This window comes from Vulpes lagopus, chromosome 9 (assembly GCF_018345385.1).
Source record: "Vulpes lagopus strain Blue_001 chromosome 9, ASM1834538v1, whole genome shotgun sequence".
Classification (NCBI taxonomy): Eukaryota; Metazoa; Chordata; class Mammalia; order Carnivora; family Canidae; genus Vulpes; species Vulpes lagopus.
The window spans coordinates 37,539,427-37,567,171 of record NC_054832.1 but is presented as its reverse complement, the minus strand read 5'-3'; the positions used below and the strand labels follow the sequence as shown (position 1 = coordinate 37,567,171).

Below are 27,745 nucleotides of genomic sequence, written 5' to 3'. Positions count from 1 at the left end.
ATTTTAAAAAATTCTTTCTTTAAAAAAAAAAAAGAAAATTGGCAATTTTCTCAACTAAAAGTGATAAGCCTAATAATAAATAAACTATCAAACCCATAGCTTGCCCGCCCCCCAAAAAAGATGGAAGAAACCGTCTCAGAGTCTGGTGATACAAACAACATAGCAATACACATATAATGGGAGTCTCAGGAGAAAAGACAGAATATGGGGCAGAAAAAAATTATTTGAAAAAACAGTGGCTACAAACTTCCCAAATTTGGGCACCTGGGTGATTCAGACAGTTAAGAATCTGCCTTCGGCTCAGGTCATGATCCCAGGGTCCTGGAATCAAGCCCCACATTGGCCTCCCTGCTCAGTGGGGAGTCTGCCTCTCCCTTTCCCAATGCCCCCTCCCATACTTACACATGCTCTAACAAATAAATAAAATCTTAAAAAAACTCCCCAAATTTGACAGAAAACATTAATTTATACATCCAACAAGGTAAACTAATCCTAAATAAGATAAACACAAAAAGATCCCCATGTGTAGACACACTGCAAGTCAAAGTGCTGAAAGACAAAAAGTCTTAAAAGCAGCAAGAGAAAATGACTCATCATGAATAGAACAAGAATATGACTAACAGCCGACTTCTCACCAGAAACCATGTCAGTTCAAAGATAGTGAAAGAGACACACACACAGTATGAGACAACAGAATAAAAATGAAGAGGCAGAGACAACAATTATGGATCACCTTCCACTTGGAAGTTTCTAGAAAGGATAAGTGACTGGAAACATGAATCTGAGAAGGAAGATAAGGCCAAACAAGCAAAGAACCTATTCGAAATGCTTGAATAAGTATAAATACTGTTTTGAATGATAGGAGAATAGGGGAAAATTGAAAATACAAGTGAAAAGAAGAGATAACTACTAAAGCATGTCCCTGAAAAGGGTGGAAGGAAAGAATCCAAAGCACACGTGGATGGGACTGCCTTAACATCAAAGGGTTGGGGACACCTCTCTCATTATATTAGGAGGAAAGGATGGACAGGCTTAAACAGACTAATGGCAGAAAGTTAAAGGAGCTCTCATATATTGACTTCTATTTGCTTTAGAAGTCAGAGGGATATTCAACTGCTGTGAGGAAGTTAAAATCTGAGATTTGAGAAGATAAGACTATATTTGAAATAGCTAGAGTGAAGAATAAAAATTAAACACCTTATGAAGTTTAACTGCAGGCCTTATTAAGGTTGTCAAAGAGCCAGCAATTTAAAATGGGCAATCTTCAAGGTTTCATATTTTCTTCAGCCCTGTTCAAAAGTGTCTTAAAGTATGCAAGAGAGGGACACCTGGGTGGCTCAATGATTGAGCTTCTGCTCTCGGCCCAGGGCGTGATCTTGGAGTCCCAGGATGGAGTCCTACATTGGGCTCCCTGCATGGAGCCTGCTTCTCCCTCTGCCTGTGTCTCTGCCTCTCTCTCTCTCTCTCTGTCTCTCTCTCTTCCTCTCTCTCTCTCTCTCTACCTGACTCTCTCTCTCTCTCTCTCTCATGAATAAATAAATAAAATCTTTAAAAAAAATAAAATAAAGTACGCAAGGGACAGCAAACAAAGGAATCTGGCATTCTGATGATGCATGCACAGAAGAACATGCAACAAAGGTGTCAAAGATATTGGCAAGGAACGCCTGGGTGGCTCAGCGGTTGAGTGTCTGCCTTTGGCTCAGGTCGTGATCCCAGGGTCCTGGCATCGAGTCCCATATCGGGTTCCCCACAGGAAGCCTGCTTCTCCCTCTGCCTGTATCTCTGCCTTTCTCTCTGTGTCTCTAATAAATAAATAAATCTTAAAAAAAAAAAAAAAAGATATTGGCAAAAGAAGGGCTGAAGACATGGACCAGGTAAGAAAGAAAGAAAAACAGGAAGGGGTTTTGATGAGCAGGAGGAAAGAGCGAACTGGATACCATGAACCAAAGACTATCTCCCTACCAGAAAGAGAAGTCAGTCTCTTGAATTTTCAAGAATATTCACTACCATGCCTCAGAAAGCAAAGGTGCTTCAAGTCCTTCATGGCCAAGCAAGCACAAGTAACTCACGATAAGCTATGCACGTAACAGAGTGAGGGAGAAGGTCTTCTACTAACAAGTAATCTAACTACTGCGTACTTCTTCATGAGTTACGAAAGTTCTTCAAGCAGGCTCATAATCTGGCTTTAAACCACCAAGTCATGGATCCTCCAAACAATGCAGTAAGCACTTAATTTTCTATGAGTTCACAGGTCTCATTTTCTCAACATGCTGAACAACTGAAATGTTACTAATGTAACTCAGGCAAAAAGAAGGTCTCTGGAGTGTCTGTCAAGTGAAAGCACATGATTTATTTTGGTAAGTTAATTCCTGTTTCATGATGTTTGTTTCTATTTCCTCTTTCAATTTCTGGTGTTTTAAATGAAAATTAATCACTTCAATTATGGTTTAATTTTAAATAATTTTTATATTGTCTGCTTTGAAAACCCTTACAGCTTAAAAAAAAGCTCTTAATTAAAAGCCAATTTAAAATACATATACACATACACATTTTCCTATTTCACTGCCTTGGCAAACACAATATAATTAGCATAATTTCATCTATACTTGATATACTGTGGTTTTTAATACCTCAGAATTTCATCATAACTATATGTTTTTAACCAGAGGTCCCAAAAAATTCTTAACTAGTATCTTTAGAGCTCAAATTCTCCCAGGCGCTAGGGAATATTGTGAAGAAGTCCCCACAAGATATTTCTCTTATGGAACTGGATAGGTAGGGTTTATTATATACTTATGCAGAGATACCCCAGAACTGTCTTTTTAAAACAAGTAAGCGGCTGTCATTTCCAGGCGGTGTGGGACAGAGTGGTCAATGGCCTGCAAAGCAACATGCCTAAGCTTTATTGTGACTACTGTGACACATCTCACCCATGACTCTCAATCTGGGAGAAACACACAATGCAGTGGAGGGAAACATAAAGATAATGTGAAAGACTACTATCAGAAATGGATGAAAGAGGGATCCCTGGGTGGTGCAGCGGTTTGGTGCCTGCCTTTGGCCCAGGGCGCGATCCTGGAGACCCGGGATCAAATCCCACGTCAGGCTCCTGGTGCATGGAGCCTGCTTCTCTCCCTCTGCCTATGTCTCTGCTTCTCTCTCTCTCTGTGACTATAATAAATAAAATAAAATAAAATAAATTTTAAAAAAAAAACTCTGTTAAAAAAAAAAAAAAAAGAAATGGATGAAAGAGCAAGCTCAGAGCCTGATCAACAAAACAACCCCTGCGATTCAACAAGGGAAGATACCTCTGCTCCTTCTTCTGCAGGGGCAATGATTCCACTTCCTCCCAGTCTCCCGGGTCCTCCACGTCCTAGTATGATGCTGGCACCCCCTATGGAGGGCCCTCCTCCTCCTGGGATGATGCCAGTGGCACCTGCTCCTGGAAAAAGGCCATCTATGGGAGGCCACATGCCAATGATGCCTGGGCCCCCAATGATGAGACCTCCTGCCCATCTCATGATGGTGCCCCTTAGCCAGGAATGACTGGACCAGACAGATAAGAAGAGACAGGATCCCCTTTATGTCCATTTTATATTACTTGTTTTACTTCACCAGGGACCAATGGTGCTAAGACTCTGGGTGTTTTCTACCAACATCACAAGGAAAACTTGCTCCCCCTTCTTATCAAAGAGAAAATACTTTTTGTATTTTTGTATCAAAAGAGAAAATATCATTTGTATTATGAAATGTGAAAATAAAATTGTCTACTGTTTTCGTTAAAAAAAAAGTAGATAATACAATCTGGCCTTCCTGTCATTTGACCTTCTATCTCAAAAAGCAGGAGAGAACATAATCTATTATACTGCCATTGCTAATACTGTGAGGAAAAGCAGTCTTCTTCCACATAGTTTTCAGACAGAATTTTCTCCTTTTTTTTTTTTAAGCTACAACCAACTTCAGTTCAGTATTTAATTCAGTATTTAAATGCCCACTTAAACCTCACTCCCATCCATAAGCTTGTTTATCTCATTTTTGTGTTTCCTGTTCAGTGTAAGAATTTGTTAATATTTTTTCCAAGGTCCCAATACAAAGTTTTCTACCCCTTCAAAGGGAGGTGGAGGAATCATTCTATATAGACTAATCTCAGTTTTTTCCAAACTCTCCTCAATATTTTATCATTTCAAGAGTAAGTTACAATTAAAATTACATCTCAGATAAGGGTATTATGCTGATTTACGGTTTAATATTCTTAGCTTTTAAAGATGTATGCTGAAATAGTTAAGAATGCTATGAAGGGCACCTGGATGGCTCAGTGGGTTGAGTGTCTAACTCTTGATTTCAAAGCTCAAGTTATGATCTCAGGGTCCTGGGATTGAGCCCTGTGTCAAGCTCTGTGCTCAGTGTGAATATGCTTGTCCCTCTCCCTCTGCTCCTCCCCACACCCTGCTCTCACTCACGCTCTCTCAAATAAATAAAATCTTAAAAAAAAAAAAGAAGAATGCTATGATATCTGAGATTACTTCAAAATTTTACAGAGTTGGGGTATGTATGGAAATATAAATTATGCAAGATTGGCCAGATGTATTAAATTGTCAAAATGGGTATGGGTACACAGAGGTTTTTTTCTTTCCTCTTTACAAAACTGTGTTTAAAGTTTTCCATAATTAAAAAAAAAATTTTAAAAAAATTAAAGAGTAAATGGTAGGAATTAAATGAACTGCAATTGGTCTTGGAAACAAAAAAAAAAGTATATTCATTGTAAGTTATAACAAAATCTAGAAGTAAATTAAACACTTAAATATATATTAGTTAAATTAATTATAGAACATCTATTCATGAGATTATCATGATTATCCCTTTGCCCCTTACGCACTCTTGCTGTCTCTCTTTCTCAAATACATAAAATCTTTTTTTAAAAAAAGCATTCTGTAAAAAATCTCACTGACATAAAACAAGTGAACAATATATTGCTAAAAGAAAAAAGGGCAGGCTACAAAATAATGTACACAGAATTAAACCATTTTCATGTTTTCTTTTAAGCATAAGTGTATCTGCATACACACACACAAACACACACATAGACACCAAACTACTAGTAAACTTTGTTTTGTTCACTGCTATATCCCCAGCACCAAAAACTGTGCCTAGGACATAACAGGAATTCAACTATTTGTTGCATGTAAATATTTTAGGATTCCAAGCAGCAAGGCTTTTTTTCGGGGGGGGGGGGGGTGGCTCTCCTTATGCTTTTGTTTCATAAGGTTTCTAAAATATTTACTTTTTTATGTGATTGGGGAAACTTTAAAAATTGTATCTTATAAGAAAATTAAAATTTTTCATGACTCTATAATTGTTTCATGAAATGTATTTCATAACATCATTTTATACATTGAAAAGAAAGGCTTCTTCCATAGGCTGAATTAATAAACTGACCAAGGTAATCAGAACTAGTAAAATCAGTATCTGTTAATCAGTCCTATTCTTGTGAGTGAATTTTGCAACTGTTTAGGAAATACTATCTTTAGGAAAACTAAACTTTAAAGATTAATTTACTTATTTTAGAGAGAGAGAGAGAAAGAGACAGCATGAGGGGGGGAGGTGGGAGAGAGGAGAGAGAGAGAATCTCAAGCTGACTCCATGCTCACTGCAGAGCCAGATGTGGGGCTGTATCCTACAACCCCAAGATCACGACCTGAGCCAAAACCAAGAGTTGGTTGCTTAACTGATTGTACCATCCAGCATCCCCCCAAAATTAAATTTTCTAAAATGAATCTTCAACATGGGTACAAAAGCTTTAAAAATATTAAAAATTTAAAACTTCACCCATTTATATTCATTTCATATCCACTTACTCAATCTGTAGACAGTAAACTACATGCTGGGGTAATTCAAAGAAAGTTAAGTTAGCCCTTGGCAACGCAGAACTTCTAATATAGTATGAAAAGCAAATACATAAGAGCTAAATGAATGTAATAATAAAGGTAGTTAACATTTATTATAGCCCTCATTGGCCTTGTGATAAGCACTTAACAAGCATTTCCTCATTTAATCTCTGTAACAACCTTTTTGGTAGCTGCCAAAATATCCTCAGCTTTTAAGTAAGAAAACCAAGGGTTAAGTGACTTCCCCAGTCGCTTGGCCAATAAATAGCAAAACAAAATCAAACCAAGGTGTGTCCAAGACATGGTATCTCTACTGTTAGGAAGGTAGCATATGCCAAAACACACTCATTAGTTTCCATCTACTACTACATCAAGTATCATACATCAGTCTCATGTTTTAAGGGGGATATTCTTTTGTAAATGGTCCCAGGAATTTCTCATCTTCAAATCAATTAGTTATTTCTACTCTGAAATGCTATTATAGCCACTAAACTATGATTCCTAGAACAGGACTTAGCAGATTCTTTGTTTTTCCCAAAGCTATCCTATGCACTCAGGAGATGAAATGGATAAACTTTTAGCTCTTTTTGTGCTTAAATTCCAAATCACCATACCATATTATATGAGATGACAGATGGTCTAGGCGAATATTAATTTAAATTATGTTTTAGGAAATGTGGTACGGGGGAGCCAAAGAAATGAAGTTCTGAAGTATATTATTGTGATTGTGGTAACAGTAGAATACTGCTAACTGTGTAAGTTTAACAACATACTCTTCCTCCAGAGATTTCTTCCCAGTCTTCCAAATGTCCTACAAGTCAAATTCCATAATGGAGAAGAGAACTAAAAAACTGTAAAACTAGGGGGAATCCCTGGGTGGCTCAGCGGTTTTGTGCCTGCCTTTGGCCCAGGGCGCGATTCTGGAGTCCCAGGATCGAGTCCCGCATCAGGCTCCCGGCATGGAGCCTGCTTCTCTCTCTGCCTCTCTCTCTCTCTCTCTCTCTCTCTGTCTATCATAAATAAATAAATAAATCTTTAAAAAAAAAAAAACTGTAAATCTAGGGCATGGTTTTGTTTCTTGCAATCCAGAAATGTGGTCTGGGCTTAAAAAGTTAACAACAGAAATGACAGGAAAGAATGAATTCAAGAGAAATTCTGAAAGAATCATCATTTCTCCTAAATACAAGATAAAAAGATACAAGAGGATCTAGCTGATCCTCTCAATCACCTAATTTCCATAACCTACACTCTAGCCACAGTGGGACTATACATTGAAGGTCCTGAATTTTCACATCACACAGTTTTTAAAAATCACATGATCACTGTACTAAAAAGGCAGATTTTGTATAGTTTTTTATATGTAATGCAAAATATAGGTAATACTTCTATATGTCCATTCTCTCTTACATGACCTTGTCAGTTAACTATTTCTTTAAAGATACAGTCGGAAGTCTTCTCTGGGACGTCTGCAGAGATAATCCTCTGTCCTCTACCACTGTCCTTACCCACCTACCCACCCAAACACAGAGAACTAATCCCACTGTCAAATATGGCTCCATAGCACTTAGCACACTGAGTCATTATTCCTTTCACTATTTATTTATTGTATGAGCTGATCACTAGAGCTAAAATAGGAATTCCATGAAGGTAGAGACCATGTCTCATTTAGCCTATCTCCAGTAAGTACCTAAAACAGAATCTCACACATTACCGTTTAATACACTTTTCTTCAATAAATAAATGAATAAACAAATGAAAAAACAGATTTGCTAACTACTAGAGACCCTATGAAACTTCAAAATGCCAGTGACTCACAGTGCCATCACAGAGAAAAATCTCTCTTCCTCTGTAAGTTGTTACAGTTCATCATATGCTACTTCAAATTAAATCAGTCTTATCCACAAAAACAGACACATAGATCAATGGAACAGAAAAGAGAATCCAGAAATGGGCCCTCAACTCTATGGTCAACTAATATTTGACAAAGCAGGAAAGACTATCCACTGGAAAAAGAGAGTCTCTTCAATAAATGGTGCTGGGAAAATTGGACATCCACATGCAGAAGAATGAAGTTAGACCATTCTCTTACACCATACACAAAGATAAACTCAAAATAGATGAAAGATCTAAATGTGAGACAAGAATCCATCAAAATCCTAGAGGAGAACACAGGCAACACCCTTTTTGAACTTGGCCACAGCAACTTCTTGCAAGATACATCTATGAAGGCAAGGGAAACAAAAGCAAAAATGAATTATTGGGACTTAATTAAGATAAAAGGCTTCTGCACAGCAAAAGAAACAGTCAACAAAACTAAAAGACAACCTACAGAATGGGAGAAGATATTTGCAAATGACGTATCAGATAAAGGGTATCCAAGATCTATAAAGAATTTGTGAAACTCAACAGCAAAGAAACAAACAATCCAATCATGAAATGGGCAAAAGACATGAACAGAAATCTCACAGAGGAAGACATAGACATGGCCAACAAGCACATGAGAAAATGCTCTGCATCACTTGCCATCAGGGAAATACACATCAAAACCACAATGAAAAAAAAAAAACCACAATGAGATACCACCTCACACCAGTGAGAATGGGGAAAATTAACAAGGCAGGAAATGACAAATGTTGGAGAGGATGTGGAGAAAGGAGAACCCTCTTACACTGTTGGTGGGAATGTGAACTGGTACAGCCACTCTGGAAAACTGTGTGGAGGTTCCTCAATGAGTTAAAAATAGAACTGCCGTGCGGCCCAGCAACTGCACTGCTGGGGATTTACCCCAAAGATACAGATGCAGTGAAACACCAGAACACCTGCACCCCAATGTTTATAGCAGCAATGTCCACAATAGCCAAACTGTGGAAGGACCCTTAGGGTCCATCGAAAGATGAGTGGATAAAGAAGCTGAAGTATATGTATACAATGGAATATTACTCAGTCGTTAGAAAACGACAAATACCCACCATTTGCTTCGACGTGGATGGAAGTGGAGGGTATTATGCTGAGTGAAATAAGTCAATCGGAGAGGGACAAACATTATATGGTCTCATTCATTTGGGAAATATAAAAAATAGTGAAAGGGAATAAAGGGAAAAGGAGAGAATATGAGTGGGAAATATCAGTGAGGGTGACAGGACATGAGAGACTCCTAACTCTGGGAAATGAACAAAGGGTATTGGAAAGGGAGGTGGGCAAGGGGTTGTGGTGACTGGGTGACGGGCACTGAGGGTGGCACTTGACAGGATGAGCACTGGGTGATATGCTATATGCTGGCAAATTGAACTCCAATAAAAATTAAAAAAATAAATAAATAAAGATGAAAACAAATAAATAAATAAATAAATCAGCCTTATCATCCAGCAGTAAAAAGTACATGTAGCTAGAAGCTGATCCAGAGGCCAAAAGTATCCATACAAGGGCTGAAATGGCCCATAGGGATATTCCAAATCTCATGGTTGCAAAATGACCCAATTAACCTTAGATTTCAGAAAGTGTAAATGCTATGTGAACAAAGATAACCAAGGCCATAGGAGCTCATGTCATTCTTCCAACTGACTCTAAGCTGCTATTTCCTTTATTAATGGAGCCTATTCCACAATTCAGTATTAGAGACACTGAATCTCATATGGAGCAAGCAGTTGACTAGGCACCTTCCTCTGCTACCCCATGCACATTTCCTGAGTATCCTTGCAATAAAATTCTATTACTGAATATAATCTGTGTATCTCTCTTCCTTTTGGTCTTAAAGTACCTAAGGAACAGAGTAACTAATACAGGAAGCCAAGCAGAAGGAAGAAACACACACCAAACGCAAACTGGCAAAAGAGTGACATCACTAACCAGTAGAGATAAAGGTAGGGATGGAAGGTAGGGATTCTGTTTGAACATACTGCTTTTGAGGAGCCAGCAAAGGTAGTCAAATGTTACTTAGTAGATTCAAAAACTGAGTAAGACTGAGCACAAAAGACTGATTCTCAAAAGTGTGTATTTGTGTGTCATTTCGATCAAAGTTGAAGCCTAAGAGTGAATAAACTCACCAAGGAAATAACTACATAAAAAGAGAGGAGGAAGATAGAAAACAGAAAATGCAAGGTCAGTGTCAATTATGAATTGGAAAGAACGGCACATAAAGCAGAGAAACAGAAGCAATAGAAAAACCAGAAAGCCAGAGAAAAAGAAAGCTTAAAGAAACATGGAAGAGGGATGAAAACAGAAAAGGGGTTTCTGATCTCACCAAGCAATGTCTAAAAACCTGTAATCATTAGATAGATAAAGCCTGAGCATGTTTCAACAGAATGAAGCCTTACAAATAGAGACTTTAAAGATTCTAGAATTGGGAAACAAAAATATGACTACAGGAATAAAGTTATTAAAATATAAGAAGGGATGTATTCAAAAGTTACATGAAAGTTAGAGAGGAAACTGATTTCTATAATACAAGTAAAAAGTATGTAGCAACACTCACCAAATGAAATTAAGATGAACCTACATAAGGTAAAAGGTCTTCTGCCTGCCAGTCATAGAATTTCAATCTTCTCTGCAAAGTAGATGAAATCATCTGTGTAATAGTATATGAAAATATGGAGGTAGAACAAAAAAAAAGAAAGTACAAATTTAAGGGACTGGAGCTCTGAAGCTAGTAAGGAGTTACAGCCTTTTCTGAAAGTCTATTAACTGTTTTCATGCAAGAAACAGGCCAGTCATAAAAGACTAAGGCAGAAAAAGAAAAAGAAAAGAAAAGAAAAGAAAAGAAAAGAAAAGAAAAGAAAAGAAAAGAAAAGAAAAGAAAAGAAAAGAAAAGAAAAGAAAAAAGAAAAGACTATATCTAATCCTCTTCCTTTCTTTTCTGTTTCCAGCTTTGGAGCAGGAGTTTACAAGTTTGTCGACAGGTTGTAACTTCTGCTAAGGACATCTCTTCAGCTTTGAAGAGACAAACTTCAGAAGAAAGAAGGCACAGCCCACTGCTTATGATTGGCTAAAGGTTTATTTTGCTATGTTTTATAACATAAACCTTATTATTTTAACTATATTATTAAAGATTTTATTTACTTATTTGAGAGAAAGAGAACAAGCACGAATGGGGGGGAGAGGCAGAGAAAGAGGGAGAGCAAGAATCTCAAGCAGACTCCATGCTGAGCATGGAACTCAACCCAGGACTCCATCTCATGACCCTGAGATCATGACCTGAGCTGAAACCAAGAGTCAGACGCTTAACTGCCTAAACCACCAGGCACACCCCTACTATTTTAATTATTTATAAGTGTACAATTAAGTGGCATTAAGTATACTCACACTGTTAGGCAATCATCACTACTACTCACCTTCAGGATTTTTCATCATCCCAAAAAACTCTTCATGCATTCAACAACTTCCCATTTTCCCCTCCCATAGTCCCAACTAACCACCACTATTCTACTTTCTGTCTCAATGAACTCAATTACTCTATGTATATCATATAAATGGAATCATACAGTATATGTCTTATGTCTGGCCTCTTTCATTTAGCATGTTTTTAAGATTCATCCCTGTTGTATGTTGCATGTATACCAATTTCATTCCTCTTAAGGCTGAATAATATACCAGAACATACATACCACATTTTGCCTATCCATTCATCTATCAGTGGACACTTGGATTACTTCAACCTTTTGGCTATTGTGAATAATGCTGAAAATAAACTCTGGTGTACAGGTATCTTTTTGGTCCCTGCCTTCATTCTTTTGGATATATACCTAGAAGTGGAATTGCTGGATCATATGGTAATTGTATGTTTCATTTTTTGAGGAACCATCATACCATTTTTCACAGTGACTATACTACTTTACATTCCAATGTACAAGGATTCCAATTGCTATACATCCTAAATAACACTTATTTCCTGCTTTTAAAGGAAAAGAAGCTGAGACAACACTTATTTTCTGGAAATATATTTATATATATGATATATATATATATCATATGTGTGTGAGTATATATATATATATATATATATATATATAAAATGTCATCCTAAACAGTATGACATTAATTTATTGTGGTTCTGATTTGCGTTTCCCTAATGATGAGTGATGCTGAGCTTCTTTTCGTGGATTTACTGTCCATTTGTAGATCTTCTTTGGGGAAATGTCTATTCAAGTCCTTTGTCCACTTTTTACTTGGGAGGTATGTTTTGGCCAAAAACTTTAAAAGAGAAACACAAATGAAGGCTTTCTACATTGCTACTCCTAGCTCCCTAGTCAGGAATAATTAGGATATGCCTTCTAGATCTCTTGGGGAATTAATGATGGAGAAGAGGATCTGGTCAGAGTGCAAATGCAGCAGACGAAAAGAACTTCCAACTCTGCAACTCTTGGTTTCAGTTCAGGTCGTGATCTCAGTGTCATGAGACTGAGTACCACATGCGGCTCCTCGCTCAGTGTGGAGTATGCTTAAGACTCTCTCTCCCTCTGCCTCTGCTACTCCCTAACCCCTCATGCTCTCTCTCTTTCTCTCTCTCTCTCTTTAAAATAAATAAATCTTTAAACAATAAAATAAAATAATGTTCTCTTCTTCAATCCTAGTAGTCTCATCTTGAACACTATTAGAAAAGTAAAACATCTTTAAAACACATGAAAGGGGCAGCCCGGGTGGCTCAGCAGTTTAGCACCGCATTTAGCCCAGGATATGATCCTGGAGACCCGGGATCGGGTCTCACGTCAGGCTCCCTGCATGGAGCCTGCTTCTCCCTCTGCCTGTGTCTCTGCCTCTCTCTGTCTCTCATAAATAAATAAATAAATAAATAAATAAATAAACAAACAAACAAACAAACACATGAAAGGTTTTCATTCTTCAGTCTCTCAACATTCCATTATTAAGCAAATGTCAGTCTCAATATTAGCCCTAATATTTTCTAAATTATACAATGACTCTGTCTTGAATTCACAGAAGCAAATATCTTTTCTATTTCAACCACAGAAAGTACATTTTACCTCAAACTAATAAAATTCAATCATCATTTTTTTCTACTCCCTTTTTTTTGAAGGCCAAACATTTTGTAAATATTTAGGTGTTTAGTTCTAAAGTAATACAACCGATTTTTTTTTTAACTCAACTAGAACATATGTATCCAAGTGAAAGTTGCCCTTTTATTTCTTTGGAAAGCTATGTGTTTCTTCAAAAGATGTGTCACTTCAAAAAAAGTGACAGATATATCTTTGAAACACCTTAGAAAATGTCTTCAGAGACAAATGGTTTCCAATCACGATTTCTTCTAATCTTCACAAAACCCAAAGAAAAGGTACTATTACCACCTCCGTTTTGTAAGTGAGTCCACAGAGACTTAGAAAGCTAACTTGTTCATCACTGCAATGAGTAAATGGCAAAGATAAGACAAGGTCCAACTGACTTTAAAGCTCTGGCTTTTCATTGTTTCACTGTAAGTACCACTGTTTTGATAGTAAAATAGATGTGATTTGATGATCTCATAGAATATTTACTTTTTATAAAACTGTTTTAAAATTTATGAGGGTTTAGTTAACTATTGTCACTAGAATAAGATGAAATCCATCTAAGAAAACAAATGTTTTATAATAGAAGACTTCTTAAAAGTAAAGTCTTATTTTTCAGCTCTATCATACCATTTCCTCTCAAACTGGGCTCTTTGCCCAAATGTACTCTAAAATTATAATTTCCTGGCAAAGAGCTTTAAAAGAAAAGAAGCTGAGATTTTTCTCCTCCTTTCACCCTTTAGAGTCTTTCACTTTTATTTTCTAAGAATCTTTTCACTTAACCTCAATTGGAACAAGAGACTATTTACATATGAAATTTGCCAAGGACCCATGTACCTGCCATACAGAAAAATCTACCATGATTTGTGCCAAAGACACTACCTACACTTTAAAACTAGGCTTATCCATATATTTTATTCCTCATTTATTTCCCTACATCTCAAAATGTGAAGATAAAATATGAGGATTTACTCTTTGTACACTCGAAACTCCTCACTCCCATCCCTAGAACACTAGAATTAACTGCATTAATCCCAACCATAAATACATAAAGGTGTATCTACATTAATCAAAGTGTAACTTCAGGGAAAGTTTAAACCGACAATATTAACAAGTGCATCATTCAATGAGCTCTGTACTCTGACTTCTGCTTAATTTTTATAGGCTTTCATAAGTAGAGATGAGGGCTGTAAAGACAATGGCTATGTTCAGCCATCTGCACAAATGGGAACTATTTTGCTTGATTTCTCAGTACAGTGTGATTACACAGTAACAGCACATATGAAGCCATTTCTCAGTACTTCCCTGTGGTTCTTCGTAAACAAATTAAGAAGATTATGAAGATTTATGAAAATATTTTTGCTTTTTTAAATTGGGAGTATTTTTACCAATTTGGTTTTGGGTTTTTTTTTTTTTTTTGAAATAAAAATAAAATTTTTAAATCCCAACTGTAATAGGGGAAAAATATGATCATTATAAGAAAGATAAACAGCCTAAATACTTTACCCATTGAAATTAAAAAAAAAAAAAGCTATAAGTGTAATGTTACTGTATTTGTACAGGTATACTTCAATATTACCATGAGTCAGGGAGCCTGGATGGCTCAGTCAGTTAAACGTGTGCTTTCAGCTCAGGTCATGATCCCAGAGTCCCTGGGATAGAGTCCCACATTGGACTCCTTGCTCAGCCTGCTTGTCCCTCTCCCTCTGCCTCGCCCCCCTCCCATATCGCTTGTGCTCTCTTTCTCACTCTCTATCTCAAGTAAATAAAATCTTAAAAAGAAATAAATAACCCTACAAGTCCTCAAAATCCAATATTCCAAAATGATAGAAATTTTTCTTGGCTTGGGAATTCCATGGGCTTAAGGTAAAATCCTGTTCCTTTTTTGATGCAAAAACTTTGGTTATTTTCATATGAAAACTTAGAAACTTACGGAAGTTTGTTTTTTTTTTTTCCTTACGGAAGTTTGAAATAATTTTTCCCTATCACTGGATATAATGTTCCTCCTTTTAGTCAAAAGATCATTTCAAGATGTACTATGAATCCAGAAGAGAAAAAGACCTCTGGTAAGCAAATGTACTTTACTTTCAGAAAGGAATAGCTACTCTCAGGTCAGATAATTATTTTTAAGATAAGTAGCAGTTTAGAGAAGGACATAGTAATAAGAATGACAGATAACAGTAAAAGACAAGACTAGGTTTAGGGAAAAAACAGCCACATGAATACAGAAACAAAGCTTCAAATATGCTAAAAGAGCACACTTGACTGTTTCTATGAACTAAAACTATGAACAGTTTTATGAACTGTTTCTATGACTACTTTTACAACAAGAAAAGCAAGAAGATTAATTGCTTTCTTTGTCAATTTCAGAAGATTAGGTCAAGGCCTTCATTTTGGAATGATCTCCCTCAAAACTGGCTGCATGAAAATGTTTGTAAAATATTTTAAAAATACAATGCTTAAAGTTTACTTCATTTATTTAGAAAATCCATCACATGATACACCATACTTCCCAATGATGCTGAATACAAAGTGTAACCATATCACTATTTTAGCAGACTCTTTGAAATCATATGAGTTTTTTGTGAATATTAATTAAAGCTATCTAATCAAGTGCTAAGACTCTATAGAAGGAAGAATCCCCATTGTCTTATCATTTGCCTAGTACTTGAATTCTCTATTTTTAAGATTTTATTTGACACAGAGAGTCAGGGGGAGAGAGAGAGAGAGGGAGAGGGACAGAGAATGAGAGAGAGAGAGAGAGAGAGAGAGAGCAGGTGCACAAGCAGGCCTAGCTGCAGGCAGAGAGGAAAGGCAGGCTTCCTGCTGAGCAGAGAGGCGGACAGTGGGGCTCCATCAGGGCCTGAGCCAAAGACAGATGCTTATGCTTAACTGAAAGACCCACCTAGGCATCCCCTGAATTCTCTTCCATTAGAAAAAAAAAAAAAAAAACACAAAACCTTGGAAGTACTGAATGAGAATCAAGCTCATAGAAGGAAAACTCACTCTACTGGCAGAAGAAAAATCGTCAAAATAGTTTCCTCTCAAGAGTTAATTAGTTCGTATATTTTTAATCTCCACTGGAATTTTATGAGATTCCATTGTTTAATTTAACCCTTATTTCTTATAATTCTTAGAAATTACATGAACTGGGCAGCCCTGGTGGCTCCGCGGTTTGGCACCGCCTTCAGCCCAGGGCGTGATCCTGGAGTCCCGGGATCGAGTCCCACGTCAGACTCCCTGCGTGGAGCCTGCTTCTCCCTCTGCCTGTGTCTCTGCCTCTTTCTCTCTCTCATAAATAAATAAATAAAATCTTAAAAAAAAAAAAAGAAATTACATGAACTATAAATTTTATGCAGAGCAATCATTTCTCTATGATACAAATTTCACCAATTACTAAAAATGTTTGAATAGCTGATCAATGGAAAATGGTTACTGGCTGCTGTTTAACTGCAAGATGACGGACTAATTCACATTCAGCTTATAGGTACAACCCAATGCAGTAAGTAATTAATATAGTAAGTAATTACACTAAAACTAATTCTTTCTAAAGTTACATGACATAACACCAAATGTAAAGTATCAATCATGTCACTGAGACAAATATATTATTTATTTGAAAGTACAATAAAACTTAACGAGAGGTTAATATCAAAACTAAAAAGGAATAACATATGGCATTATCTGGATATATTTCATTTTGCAATTGATACTGCAGTCAGGATTGGATTTATAAAGCAGCCTCAAGATGCTCTTGAATTTTGTCTGTGCATGGATATACTTTTATGTACGTAAGACAAAGCAAGCTAAAAGGTCTACCTTAAAAAATTAGGTCTGAAATCTAATCTTATCACTAGTGAGGTTTTTTATCTTAGATTCTTTTATTTTCTGTATCTTCTTTAAGAAAAGAAGAAACTAGGTCACTTGAAACATTCAGAGGTAGGAAAGAAGTGAGGCTGGATATTAGGATAACACAGGGTCAAAGGGTAACCTAAGTGAAGGAGAACATGAAGGTAAAAGTCCACTTAGAATAGTCTCTACCATGGAATTTGTCTATACACACCCAATTTCTGACTTAAACTTAGAAACATAAAGATATGGTAGAGATATCTGCAGAGGAAGAAGCTCAAAACTGCCAGTGCCATCACTTTTTTTTTTTTTTTTTTTTTTTTACTGGATGGACTTTTATTTTAATGTCAAAAGCACAGCCTTAAAAAAAAAAAAAAAAAAAAAAAAAAAGCACAGCCTTTGGGCTGAGGCAGAGACCGTGGATGCCCAGCCCAGACTCTTGAGGCCCTGCCCCTAGCCAGGGGCAGCTATGCCAAGGGAGGCAGGGGGTAGGAAGAGAAGGGGCCTCCCCACCATCATGTTTTTGATACAGTATCCCATAGCTGGAAAGAATGAGTCAGTTCTCCTATCAATGAAAAAATACTATTTAAAATCAGAGCAGCACTAACCATACTACTACCCAGGATGGGGTCTTGAAACACCATTTCTGACAGAAAGAAAATACTACTTCTAGGAGAAATGGTTGATTCCAGATCCAGGACAGGAAGTGGATATGATAAGCCCTGAATATCTTGTCACAGCAGACAATAAGGAAACTACAAGACATGTTGTCCCTGGAGGGACTCCCACTGACCAAAAGATGGGGGTCACTTTGAGCTTCAGCAATAGTAACTGCAATAGATTAAAATCCATCTAATATGTATGAATCCATTAGCCCATAATGGCACTTAAAAAAAAAAACAGAACTGGTCCTCTCTGAAGAAAAATAGGGAACTAATTCATTCTCTTGCAAACAGGTAAATAAAAGGGAAGAATCAAGCATTTATCCAGTCTTTCTTTTATAAACTGTACCACTGCATAATCAAACAAAAGATAAGGGAAGTGATTCTATAAAAGCATTCCAACTAACAAATGAAAACAAAATGATTTAGAATTTCACCATTTTGCAACATCCAATAAATTAACAGAAATAAGCCTAACCACCAAGAGCTGCTAACATCACTAAAAAAGAAAGGCAACCAGACACTAAGTGACTAATACAGTCTTGCCAAATACCACCTGTAACAGGTTTGCCTAAAGGATCAAAATTGAGCCTGTCAGTCTCTGGATCCAGTTACTTGTTTGCAGAAAATATGTAGGGCAAAACAACGCATAGAATGCACCTTGGGAAAGCAATCAGCAAATAGTGGGAAACTACCAACAGCCTGCACTCTTCAACAGGATAAAGGGAGGGAGAACTAGCATAAAAATTAAAAGTGACATTTCCTACAAAAATTATTTTTTAATTGGCAAGACTAAGCTACAGTGTCTAGCAATGCACATTTAGGTTATTAATATATAAGTCTGTATAAGGGTTACTTATGGGGAAAGGCAGCTATGATTTGGATGGAGCACTAACAAGGGAGGGCAGCAGTTCCATTCCTTAACCCAACTGGTCACTACAAAGATGTCTGTCTTAACATTAATCATTCGTTTCTTACTGATGTTTTATTTTGCAATTAAAATATTTTGTAATAGCAGGTTCAAGACACCTGAACGTTGCAAACACCTAATAAAGGCTTTGTATGATTCCCATTCTCTAGACTAATGCAGTGAAAATAAGAGGTTAAAAAAAGAAGTCAGTGTCCAACATTCCCTCCTTTCCCACTTCCTCTTCTAAGGGAACCACCTAATATCACATTTGGGGCCCAACAGATTCACTTTCCTGGAATTTGGACAATTCTAAGAAAGAGAACATGAGATACCCAAACCTGTTCGTCTCCCAGTCTTCCTCCACCCCAAAGTCACTCAAACATAAAACCTAGGAGCCAAATTGATGCTTTCTTCCTTAATCACCACATCTAGTCTATCAGCAAGTCCTTCATTTCTAACTCCAAAATACAACTTAAATCTATCCACACTTCTCTCCATCTCCATTGACTCCACCATCTAATCATGAACGATTGCCACGGTCTTCCAATTTATTCTGCTGCTTTTATTCTTAACCCTCTACAATCTCTTCTACCCAGAACTAGAGTGATCTTTTAAAAACATAAGCTGCTTGTAATTCTGTTTAAAGCCATTTAATGACAGCTTACTGCACTTTCACATCCAAATTCCTTTCCGTGGCCTGCATCATTGAATCCCTGCCCATCTCCCTGACCTAATCTCCAACCACTTTCTCCCATTTTACAATCCAGCCACAGTGGCCTCATTTCAATTCCTCCCACACACCAAACTCTCTCTGATCTCCAGGCTTTCTCATAGCTTTCCCTCTGCCTGGAATAGTCTTTCCAGCTACTCACAAGGATAACTTCTCAATCCCATGTCACAGCTTTAGTACTACCTTCTCAGAGAAGCTCTGTCCAACTGCCTTATGAAACAGATTCCATCATTTTTCTCTATCAGTATGTGCTACTTCTATCCTTCATAGTTCAAGCTCCAACTAGAGTATATGTTCTGTGAGGTAAAAGATCTCAACTACTTCGTTCAACAATGTACCCAGCATCTAGCATTTGAAAGGCAGTTAATTAATAATTACTAAATATATAAATAAATGAGCAAATGAATGAACAAGCTATTGACATCCAATTTCTGTCACAAGCAATGATCAGTGAGTAAAGAAAGCCAGTTTTTTCCTTCCAATTTTTTTTTAAATTCTAGTTAGTTAACATAGTGTAATATTGGTTTCATCACTTACATACAACACCCAATACTCAACATAACAAATGCCCTCCTCAATGCCCATCCCCCATTTAGCCCATCCCCCACCCACCTCCCTTCATCAACTCCGTTTGTTCTCTAACGTTAACAGTTTCTTATGGTTTAGAAAGCCAGTTTTTAGAAAGAAACAGGAGACTGGGGCAACTCGACAGACTCAGGAGAGATCATCCGGCCCCAGAGAGAAAGTCAAGGAAATTAGCTGCCTATTATCTTTAATTCATTTTTTCCTCAAACATTTAAAAGGCGCACCCAAATTACAAAAATAATTTTAACTTGCATTCCTTTCCAACTATAGAACTCTAGGTACCAGGATTTTAGAAAATCAAAACTCTTAAAAATGAAAAATGATCTGGACAGAGAGTAACATTCTATACTTTGAATATAAAAAATACCTCATCCTTGGAATCACATATGCTCAACAATTTCCCCCAATTTTCTAAGAGTATTGTGCATATACCATGACACTAACATTTATATCAAGATATCTGGAACTAACTGAAAATATTACTCTATTTGATCTAAGATGTCTGATATCCTATAAAAATTTATAGACTAATTTAGAACCCACATATACTATCACATGTAGACCTATATTAATTATCAGCAATTTTAAGTTTTCCATAATTCTCATTTTGCTACACTTTGTAAGATACAGGCTTTAATATACTTTTAAGAAGTTCAAGGTAATTTGTACCAATTCATAGCATGCAAATGATGAATCTATTTTTAATATTCATACATGTCTATTTACCTATTTCTTACTTTCATTTATTCAATTTTAGACTTTCTGGAAAAAACAGTTGTAATGAGACATTTCAAATACAGAATCTGTTCTAAGAGCTAAGAATTGAAATTATAATAATCCTAACATACGAGGCAATTCAAATAAAATCATAACAAAAAAGAGGCTTGGGACAAATAAAAAAGATAGTTTCTATCAGATAGTGTAAATTTTCTCTTTAGCAGAAAAACCTAGAGACCTTTGGTACTGAAAGAGTGGAGCTGGTAGGGAAAGAAATTGATGCAATCATAATTACAGCTTTGCACAGGGTCATTCTACACCAAAAGGCACATGAGCCTTTTTGCCTCATAGCAAACTCTATCTATTACATATTCTTTTGTGAACTTCAGACATCAAGGATCAACATTTTCCATTTTCCCATATTTCAGTTGGGACCTATATAAGGTGTTCAAAATAACACAGCTTTTAAATAATAGCTTCCTTTCTCTCCTTCACCTCCATCATATTGCATGTAGAAGTAGTTACTCTTATACAAGTCTGGATACCTCTGGCAAAGCCATCACTGAGCTCTGAAGTACCAGGATAGAGTCTGAAATGAAGTCAGTTTTTTGACTGGTACTACTACATATGCCAACGTTTTTTTTTAAGCTGCAGATCACAACCCATTAGTAGGTCATGAAAATAATTTGGTGGATCATGACTAGTAGTTTTTTGATGAAACAGAACATAACAGAAAATAGAAAAATACCAAAAACAACCCACATGGTACACTGTATGAAACTTCTGTTTTAGCTTTGTATGTATGTGAGTATGTACTGGGTTTCACCATCAATACTTCTTAAAAAAATTTTTGAGAGCCACTAATATAGGATCACCTGCCTAGAGTGACAGTACCTTTAGTTCAACACAGGCTTCTCTGAAGCCAGGAAAATTAAATTCAAAGCACTTTTCACCCCTTACAATCCAACTTAAACCTTATATTATTAAAGCTTTATTGATACACACTTCTGGAATGAGCATTACTTCAGAAAAACAAACTTCAACCTAGCTGTGTTTAGGTTTACCTTTTTCTTTACATTTCTAACAAATTCTTAAGTACTAATATATGCTATATCTCAGGCCCTTAAAGAACAGAAGATAAATTAATCTTTGCCTCAGGTTGACTAAAGATTGAGTTTATCTCCTGTTTTAATAATGTGCAACTGAGGTTTGCTCACCAGGAACTGCTCCAGGTGTTACTGTCATACGCCCTCCTTCTCTTCAGGAAAGAAGAGCCAAATGACCATTGCCATCTACAGGGCCTAAATCAATTCTAACAGAGTTGGTGCCACTCCCAATTAGCCAAGAAAAACCAAAAGGAGTACAGATACACTGTATGGACCAAGTCATTATGCAAAAAGATGCTCATGTTTGCTTCATTCTTTTCTTTCCCTTTAATCAACTTAAAACCTCCTCCCCTAGCCTGCCTCTGAAGTTGGGAGCCTCCCCCAGGTAGTAGGCCTGAGCTGCTGCCTTTGTTTTCTAACAGTTCTCAGGTCATCTTCTCAAAATAAACTCCAGCTGCCCACTTGTGAATCTCTCCAATAATAAGCACAGAAGAATTCTGATTCCAAGGGCATATAAATTAGTAATATAGACATAAAACGAAGCCCACATCTCTTCTCAATATTTTCATGATTTTTTGTCATATCCTCCTATCTACTTATCTGGTCTGTTGTTTTGTTCCACACAACTCAATTCCAAGAGCTGATAGTTCCCAGCTGTCTATCTGCATTCCCAATTTCTGGTCTAAGGTCGGGGCTACTGATGCTACAAGCTGATATGGGCTTTTCATGCTAAGGAATCTATGAATACCTTCTCCTTTACTCTTCTAATATCCTTGTCCTTTTACTGTTGCTCTTTCATTCCCTAATAAACTACCTTCTGACTGATGGTCCATTTATTCATAGCAACACTTTCCCCTAGGAAATAATTGCTTTCTTACCTTCGCTTTTCATTTGTGTGAAAGCACTTTGTAACCCTAGCATTTTAACTTGAATCTTCAACTTTACTTCCCCCTAACTACCTTTTCACATCTTTTTATATAAAAGAAAAAAAAAATTGCAAAGAATCCAACCATGGTTTAAATCAAAGAACTTTCCTTATCTGTCTTGAGAATAAATTTCAGTAGCTTACTCTCTTATTATCCTTCCAGTGTTTTCACTGTTCCACACCAACTTTTCCTCCAAGTATACCTTAACGATTTTTAAATTTTAAGTAACTATTAATCCTATAATCAAACTGAGGAGCAAAGCCCGTCTGGTAAAGTATATCTCTCCAGCAATGATATTCCGTCCTCTAACAAATATTGTTTATATAACTACCTATCCTCAAGCAACCAGTTTCCATGCTACCCACCACCTATCACAGAGCTCCACCTCCGCCTTTTAAGAATGTTCTACTCATAAAGATCTTATGCTTCCAACATTCCCTCTTCTATCTTTTTTTTTTTTAATTTCTTTATTTTTTTTTTTAATTTTTTATTTATTTATGATAGTCACAGAGAGAGAGAGAGAGAGGCAGAGACACAGGCGGAGAGAGAAGCAGGCTCCATGCACCGGGAGCCTGATACGGGATTCGATCCCGGGTCTCCAGGATCGCGCCCTGGGCCAAAGGCAGGCGCCAAACCGCTGCGCCACCCAGGGATGCCCTATTCCCTCTTCTATCTGTTAAAACTTACCTGCTGTGTGGTCATTTTTCCTCCATCTAGTAGTTCCCCTACAAAAAAATCTGAGAAATTCAACTTACCAAAATGCTAACAATTTAATAACCATTGAACAGTCTTCCAATTCCCAAAGGGGACCTCTGTGACAGATCCGTTAAGGAAACTCAGGGAATCTAAAAGCTATTTTGATACCTCAAGTCAGTGACTTTAGGTGACCACACAGCCTTGTTGGTGAGACCAAATCAATGATGTAAAGGTAAGAGCAGCCTTCCAGACCCTCTAATCACAATTCTCAGATCTGGCTGCCCAGTGGACTCTCCAATTCCCAGAGGACAAGAACGATACCAAAGAGCAAAGGCAGGCCTAACACTGGGTCAGATATACATGAATGGCATGCTAAAAATATAAAGACATGTATGGTAAAGGAATAACAAATACTCAGTAACAGGGATCCCTGGGTGGCGCAGCGGTTTGGCGCCTGCCTTTGGCCCAGGGCGCGATCCTGGAGACCCGGGATCGAATCCCACATCAGGCTCCCGATGCATGGAGCCTGCTTCTCCCTCCGCCTGTGTCTCTGCCTCTCTCTCTCTCTCTCTGTGACTATCATAAATAAATAAAAAATTAAAAAAAAAAAAAAACAAATACTCAGTAACAAATACCCAAGTAATGACAATCCTTTGGGGGATAGGGAGAGAATGTATCTGAAAACAGATATACTTACAGACCTTCAACTATATTCACAATATTTTATTTCTCAAGTTGGGTAGCATAATACATAAGTAGTTATTAAATTAGTCCCCATTATCTTTTGAATAGCTAAAATTTTGTAATTAAAAAAAAGAAAAATATGAAGACGGCATATATTCAAATGGATATATTAGGAATACAGAGAAATACCTTAGGCTAGAAAGCACTCAAATAAGATTCTATATGAAGCCGGCCTTTAAGGAAGAATAAAACACAGATTCCTAGCAAAAAATAATACAAACTTCTCCAAAGGAAAAGCCTGAACAAAGGCAAAGTTGGGAGTACCCATACCCTACAACCTAAATAAAAAACAAAAGAGAAACTTCAAGACAGATTCATCTTGGAGAAGAACAAAAGCCTGGGGATTAAATCTGAGACCAAGTGATAGGGGTCTTAAGTAAACAAGCGTGCCCCAAACCAAAAAGTTTTTAAAAATTTAAAAAAAAAATTTTTTTAAAGGGAATAGCATGGTGAAAGGATGTTTTAAGAAAACAAATCAAAAGCCATTGCAGGCAGTGTCCTATGGATCATTAGGAGGTTCTGCAGGCAGCAAAAGGGGAGTAGAAGGAGATAAGGCAGTGAGAACCAGGTCCTAGTGCCTGCCTCTACTCCAAACATAGCCTTCCTGCTGCTAAAAATTGTTTTAAACCACTGCCCTAAAGTACCTAGTTGGAAGGCATTGCTGTAAATCAAGTATGACGGTCATAAAACCCAGGTATGGGGTAGTAGTATCAAAAATGAAAAAGAGAAAAGAAAATGAATCTAGACTTCTTGATGGAGAATTCAATAGGACTTAGTGACAAACTAGAAAGAATAATGAAAGAATGGATCTGAATAAAAAAATCAAATATTCCAACTGAACACACCTGCTGGTCATACAGACTTGAACATCAGCAACATAAATGTGACCATGTAAAAATGTCTGAGCCCTAAGGAAGTGCTCCTATGCAAGGCAGAAAAGCAAAGCAACATTCTTACAGGGATTAGGAAAAGAACAAGCAGAGGGCCCACAGGATTGTACAAAGACATGGCCACCACACCATGGAAGGCTAAAAGAAGTGTTTTCAAAAAGAGGTATCACTGTACACAATGAGAGGGTGCACAGCCTTTGCAGCCAATCAGATTCAGGGTTCTGGCATCTCCTCCACTTGACCAAATTATTTAACCTCTCTGAGTTTCACTTAATAAGGAAAAAATAAACCAACATTTAGCATCGTTCAACACATTATGGAACACTGTGCTAAGTGCTTTTACACATGACCTATTCTAATCCCCGTAACACACTTTACAGATGAAGAAATTAAATTTAGAACTAGCATAATAAGCTGCAGAGCCACGATTCCTCTTTCTTACGACAATAAAATAAAGGAATGTATATATAAAGTTCCTGGGGGAAAAAAATGACCTCAAAAATGGCATATTTTATTATTAGAAGGTAATAATCAATAGGGAGGACACAAAAACTCACTTTCAGTAATCCCTGTCATAGCCTTCCATGGAGCAAACTCTGTGTCCTCAGCTACAAAACAGGATTACTTCCTGTAATCAAACTTACTTAATAGGGTTGCTATGATGATATTATGAAAATGAAAATTCTATGAAAAAATTTTAAGTGACATTCAAATACCTGGGCTTAATGTCACATAGCTTGCTTTCCAGAAATGCCTTCCTGGAACAACGAAGTCTCTCTGAAGAGAACTAAAAATGAGCCTGTTGGAGTGCAAGCATCACTTTGTAAAGTATAAATGACCATGAAATGGTTATATATACCACCCACATCTCCCCCTGGCCCTTCTAGGTTTTCTAGAGCCCCTGCAAGGCCAGGGGATCTCTTACACCTATAAAGAAACCGGTAATTTACAGCCAATGAATGAATAGAGCTTCTACTTCAATTTGGAGTTGTTCAACTTGACCTTTGGGCATTATCTCAGAGGTGGCCCCCTTACAGTCCTTCCAAAACAGAAAAGAAAAAAAGTTTCCAATTTTCTTCTAAGATACTAAAACTGGGTGCCCAATCAATACGGGAATTCAATACAAAATACCAGATAAAAATCAAGGGCTCTGATAACAAGTCTCTTTTGGACGCCCTTCCACACACCCACCTTTTTTCACCTGAATAGATGGTTTCCAGGCCTCAAGGCTCACATGTCTAGTCACACAATTCACAACAGCTCACAAAGTTCCTACCTTTTTAATTATTCCATGTTCCTGAATATATATATCACCTTTCGTCTAAAGGTGTCTAAGTATCAGAACACAGGAACTCCTTAATCTTCACAACAGCACTCTCTGGGAGGAAGGTTAGTACTCCTCTTATTTTATAAATTACAAATGAAAGACTGAGATTAAATGTTTCAAACAACACCAGTTAAATGACGTTGATTCATTCTTGGGGGAAAAAAAGATGCACATTATGAGTTTATATCTATGGGCAGCCTTGATTTAGCCTGATCATTTCAAATGCTACTTTTAAAAGTATCTGCTGTGTACTCTCACGCTTCCAGTATATCAAAGATCAAACTAACAGTAAGTACCAAAGCATCACTATTTCTATATGCTAGAAAACAAAACAAAACACCATGTAGGGAAGGGGTTCTAATTTAAGATTCCTACTGTCTCGCATCCATAAATAGTTTTGGACTTGGGGGGGGGGGTGAGAAAGGAACACCTGTCAGGGCAGCGCACCCACAAGTTTCGCACACTATGTAGCTATTAATACTGAATTCCTTCAACGGCAAACAAATAATCCGCCTTCTCAAATAAATGGCAGTATCACGAAAAACATTGGACAAAAGCGCCCAGAATGCTGTAAGCAGCCTCGTGAACGCCCAGTTTCGCACCCCGGGCTTCGCAGACTCGCCGGGAGGAACAGGCCCAGGACTTCCCACGCCGCCAGGCCCGCGGCCGCGCAGACGCGAGGCTCGGCCTCCCCTCGGCCTCCCCTCGGCCCCCCGGGCCTGTGGGCAGCCGCGGCCCGGCCCCGCCTCGCGACGACCGGCGCGCCCGGCCCGGGCCCGCCGCCGCGGAGGGGGTCGCCGCCAGGTCCGGCCTCGCCGCCCCCGCCCCGCCCCGCCCCGCCCGCGGCCGCCGGCGCCCCCTCCTCCAGCTCCCGGCGCCCAGGCGCGTTACCTCTTGGGCGCTGGCGGCTGCTCCATGGTGGCCGGCGACAGGGGAACGGCCCTGGTGGGCGGTGAAGGACGGAGGGAGGACAGGAGCCGGGCACCGGCCGGCCCAGGCCCGGCAGTCACCGGGGAAAACCTCCAGGAACTCGGACCAACTTTCCCGTAACTCCGCGGCGGATCCTCCTCCCGCTCGCGAGGGCCGCGGCTCCCGCAGCCCCGCCCCTCCCCGCCCCTCCCCGCCCCTCCCCGCCCCTCCCCGCTCCTCCCCGCCCCTCCCCGCTCCTCCCCGCCCCTCCCCGCTCCTCCCCGCCCCTCCGCCGCCCGGAGAGAGTGGGCGGGGGCCAGGCCCTGGTAGGCGGAGCCAGCGGCGGGCTCGGGCCTGGTGGGCGGAGCCGGGCCCTGATGGGGCGGGGCAGGGGCGGAGACGCAGGCGGAGTCAAGCGCCGGCCCCCGATCTGCGAGCGGAGAAAAGGCGCGGAGACCCGCGGACGAGGCCTAGTGAGGATCCGGGACTGTCTGTCCTGGCGGGGGGCGGGGAGGCACCTTCCCTCGAGCCAGCTGAGAGCTGCCGCTCCGCATCTGCCTCCGAAAATTGGCTTTTGCCCCAATCCTATTGGCCTCATTTCTTCTCTGGATTTCCCAAAGACACATCCCAAGCGTCTTGTGAAGCCCTTTGAAGTGTCACTAACCGCCCACGCTTCTGTCTCTAGTTGTTTATAATTATTGGCTGTTTTACGCCCGCCCGGTTTGACGTTTGTAGCTACAGCACGAGGGATACCACTGGAAATTCTTGTTTGATGTTGACTGTGGACAAACTCCTCACTACATTTCACTATGATTAC

The 27,745-nt window shown here is 38.5% G+C and overlaps 1 protein-coding gene across 2 annotated transcripts in view; it reads right to left on the bottom strand.

Annotated features, from left to right (window-relative positions):
• Window positions 1-27,145, bottom strand: part of STK3 (serine/threonine kinase 3) — a 277,498-nt gene extending 250,353 nt beyond the window's left edge. For both annotated transcript variants that reach the window (XM_041768971.1, XM_041768972.1), the window contains exon 1: window positions 26,911-27,145. In XM_041768971.1, the coding sequence (XP_041624905.1) occupies window positions 26,911-26,936 (26 nt within the window). In that variant the 5' untranslated portion in view covers window positions 26,937-27,145. The remainder of the gene's footprint in view (window positions 1-26,910) is intronic.
• Between the last annotated feature and the right edge of the window lie 600 nt (window positions 27,146-27,745).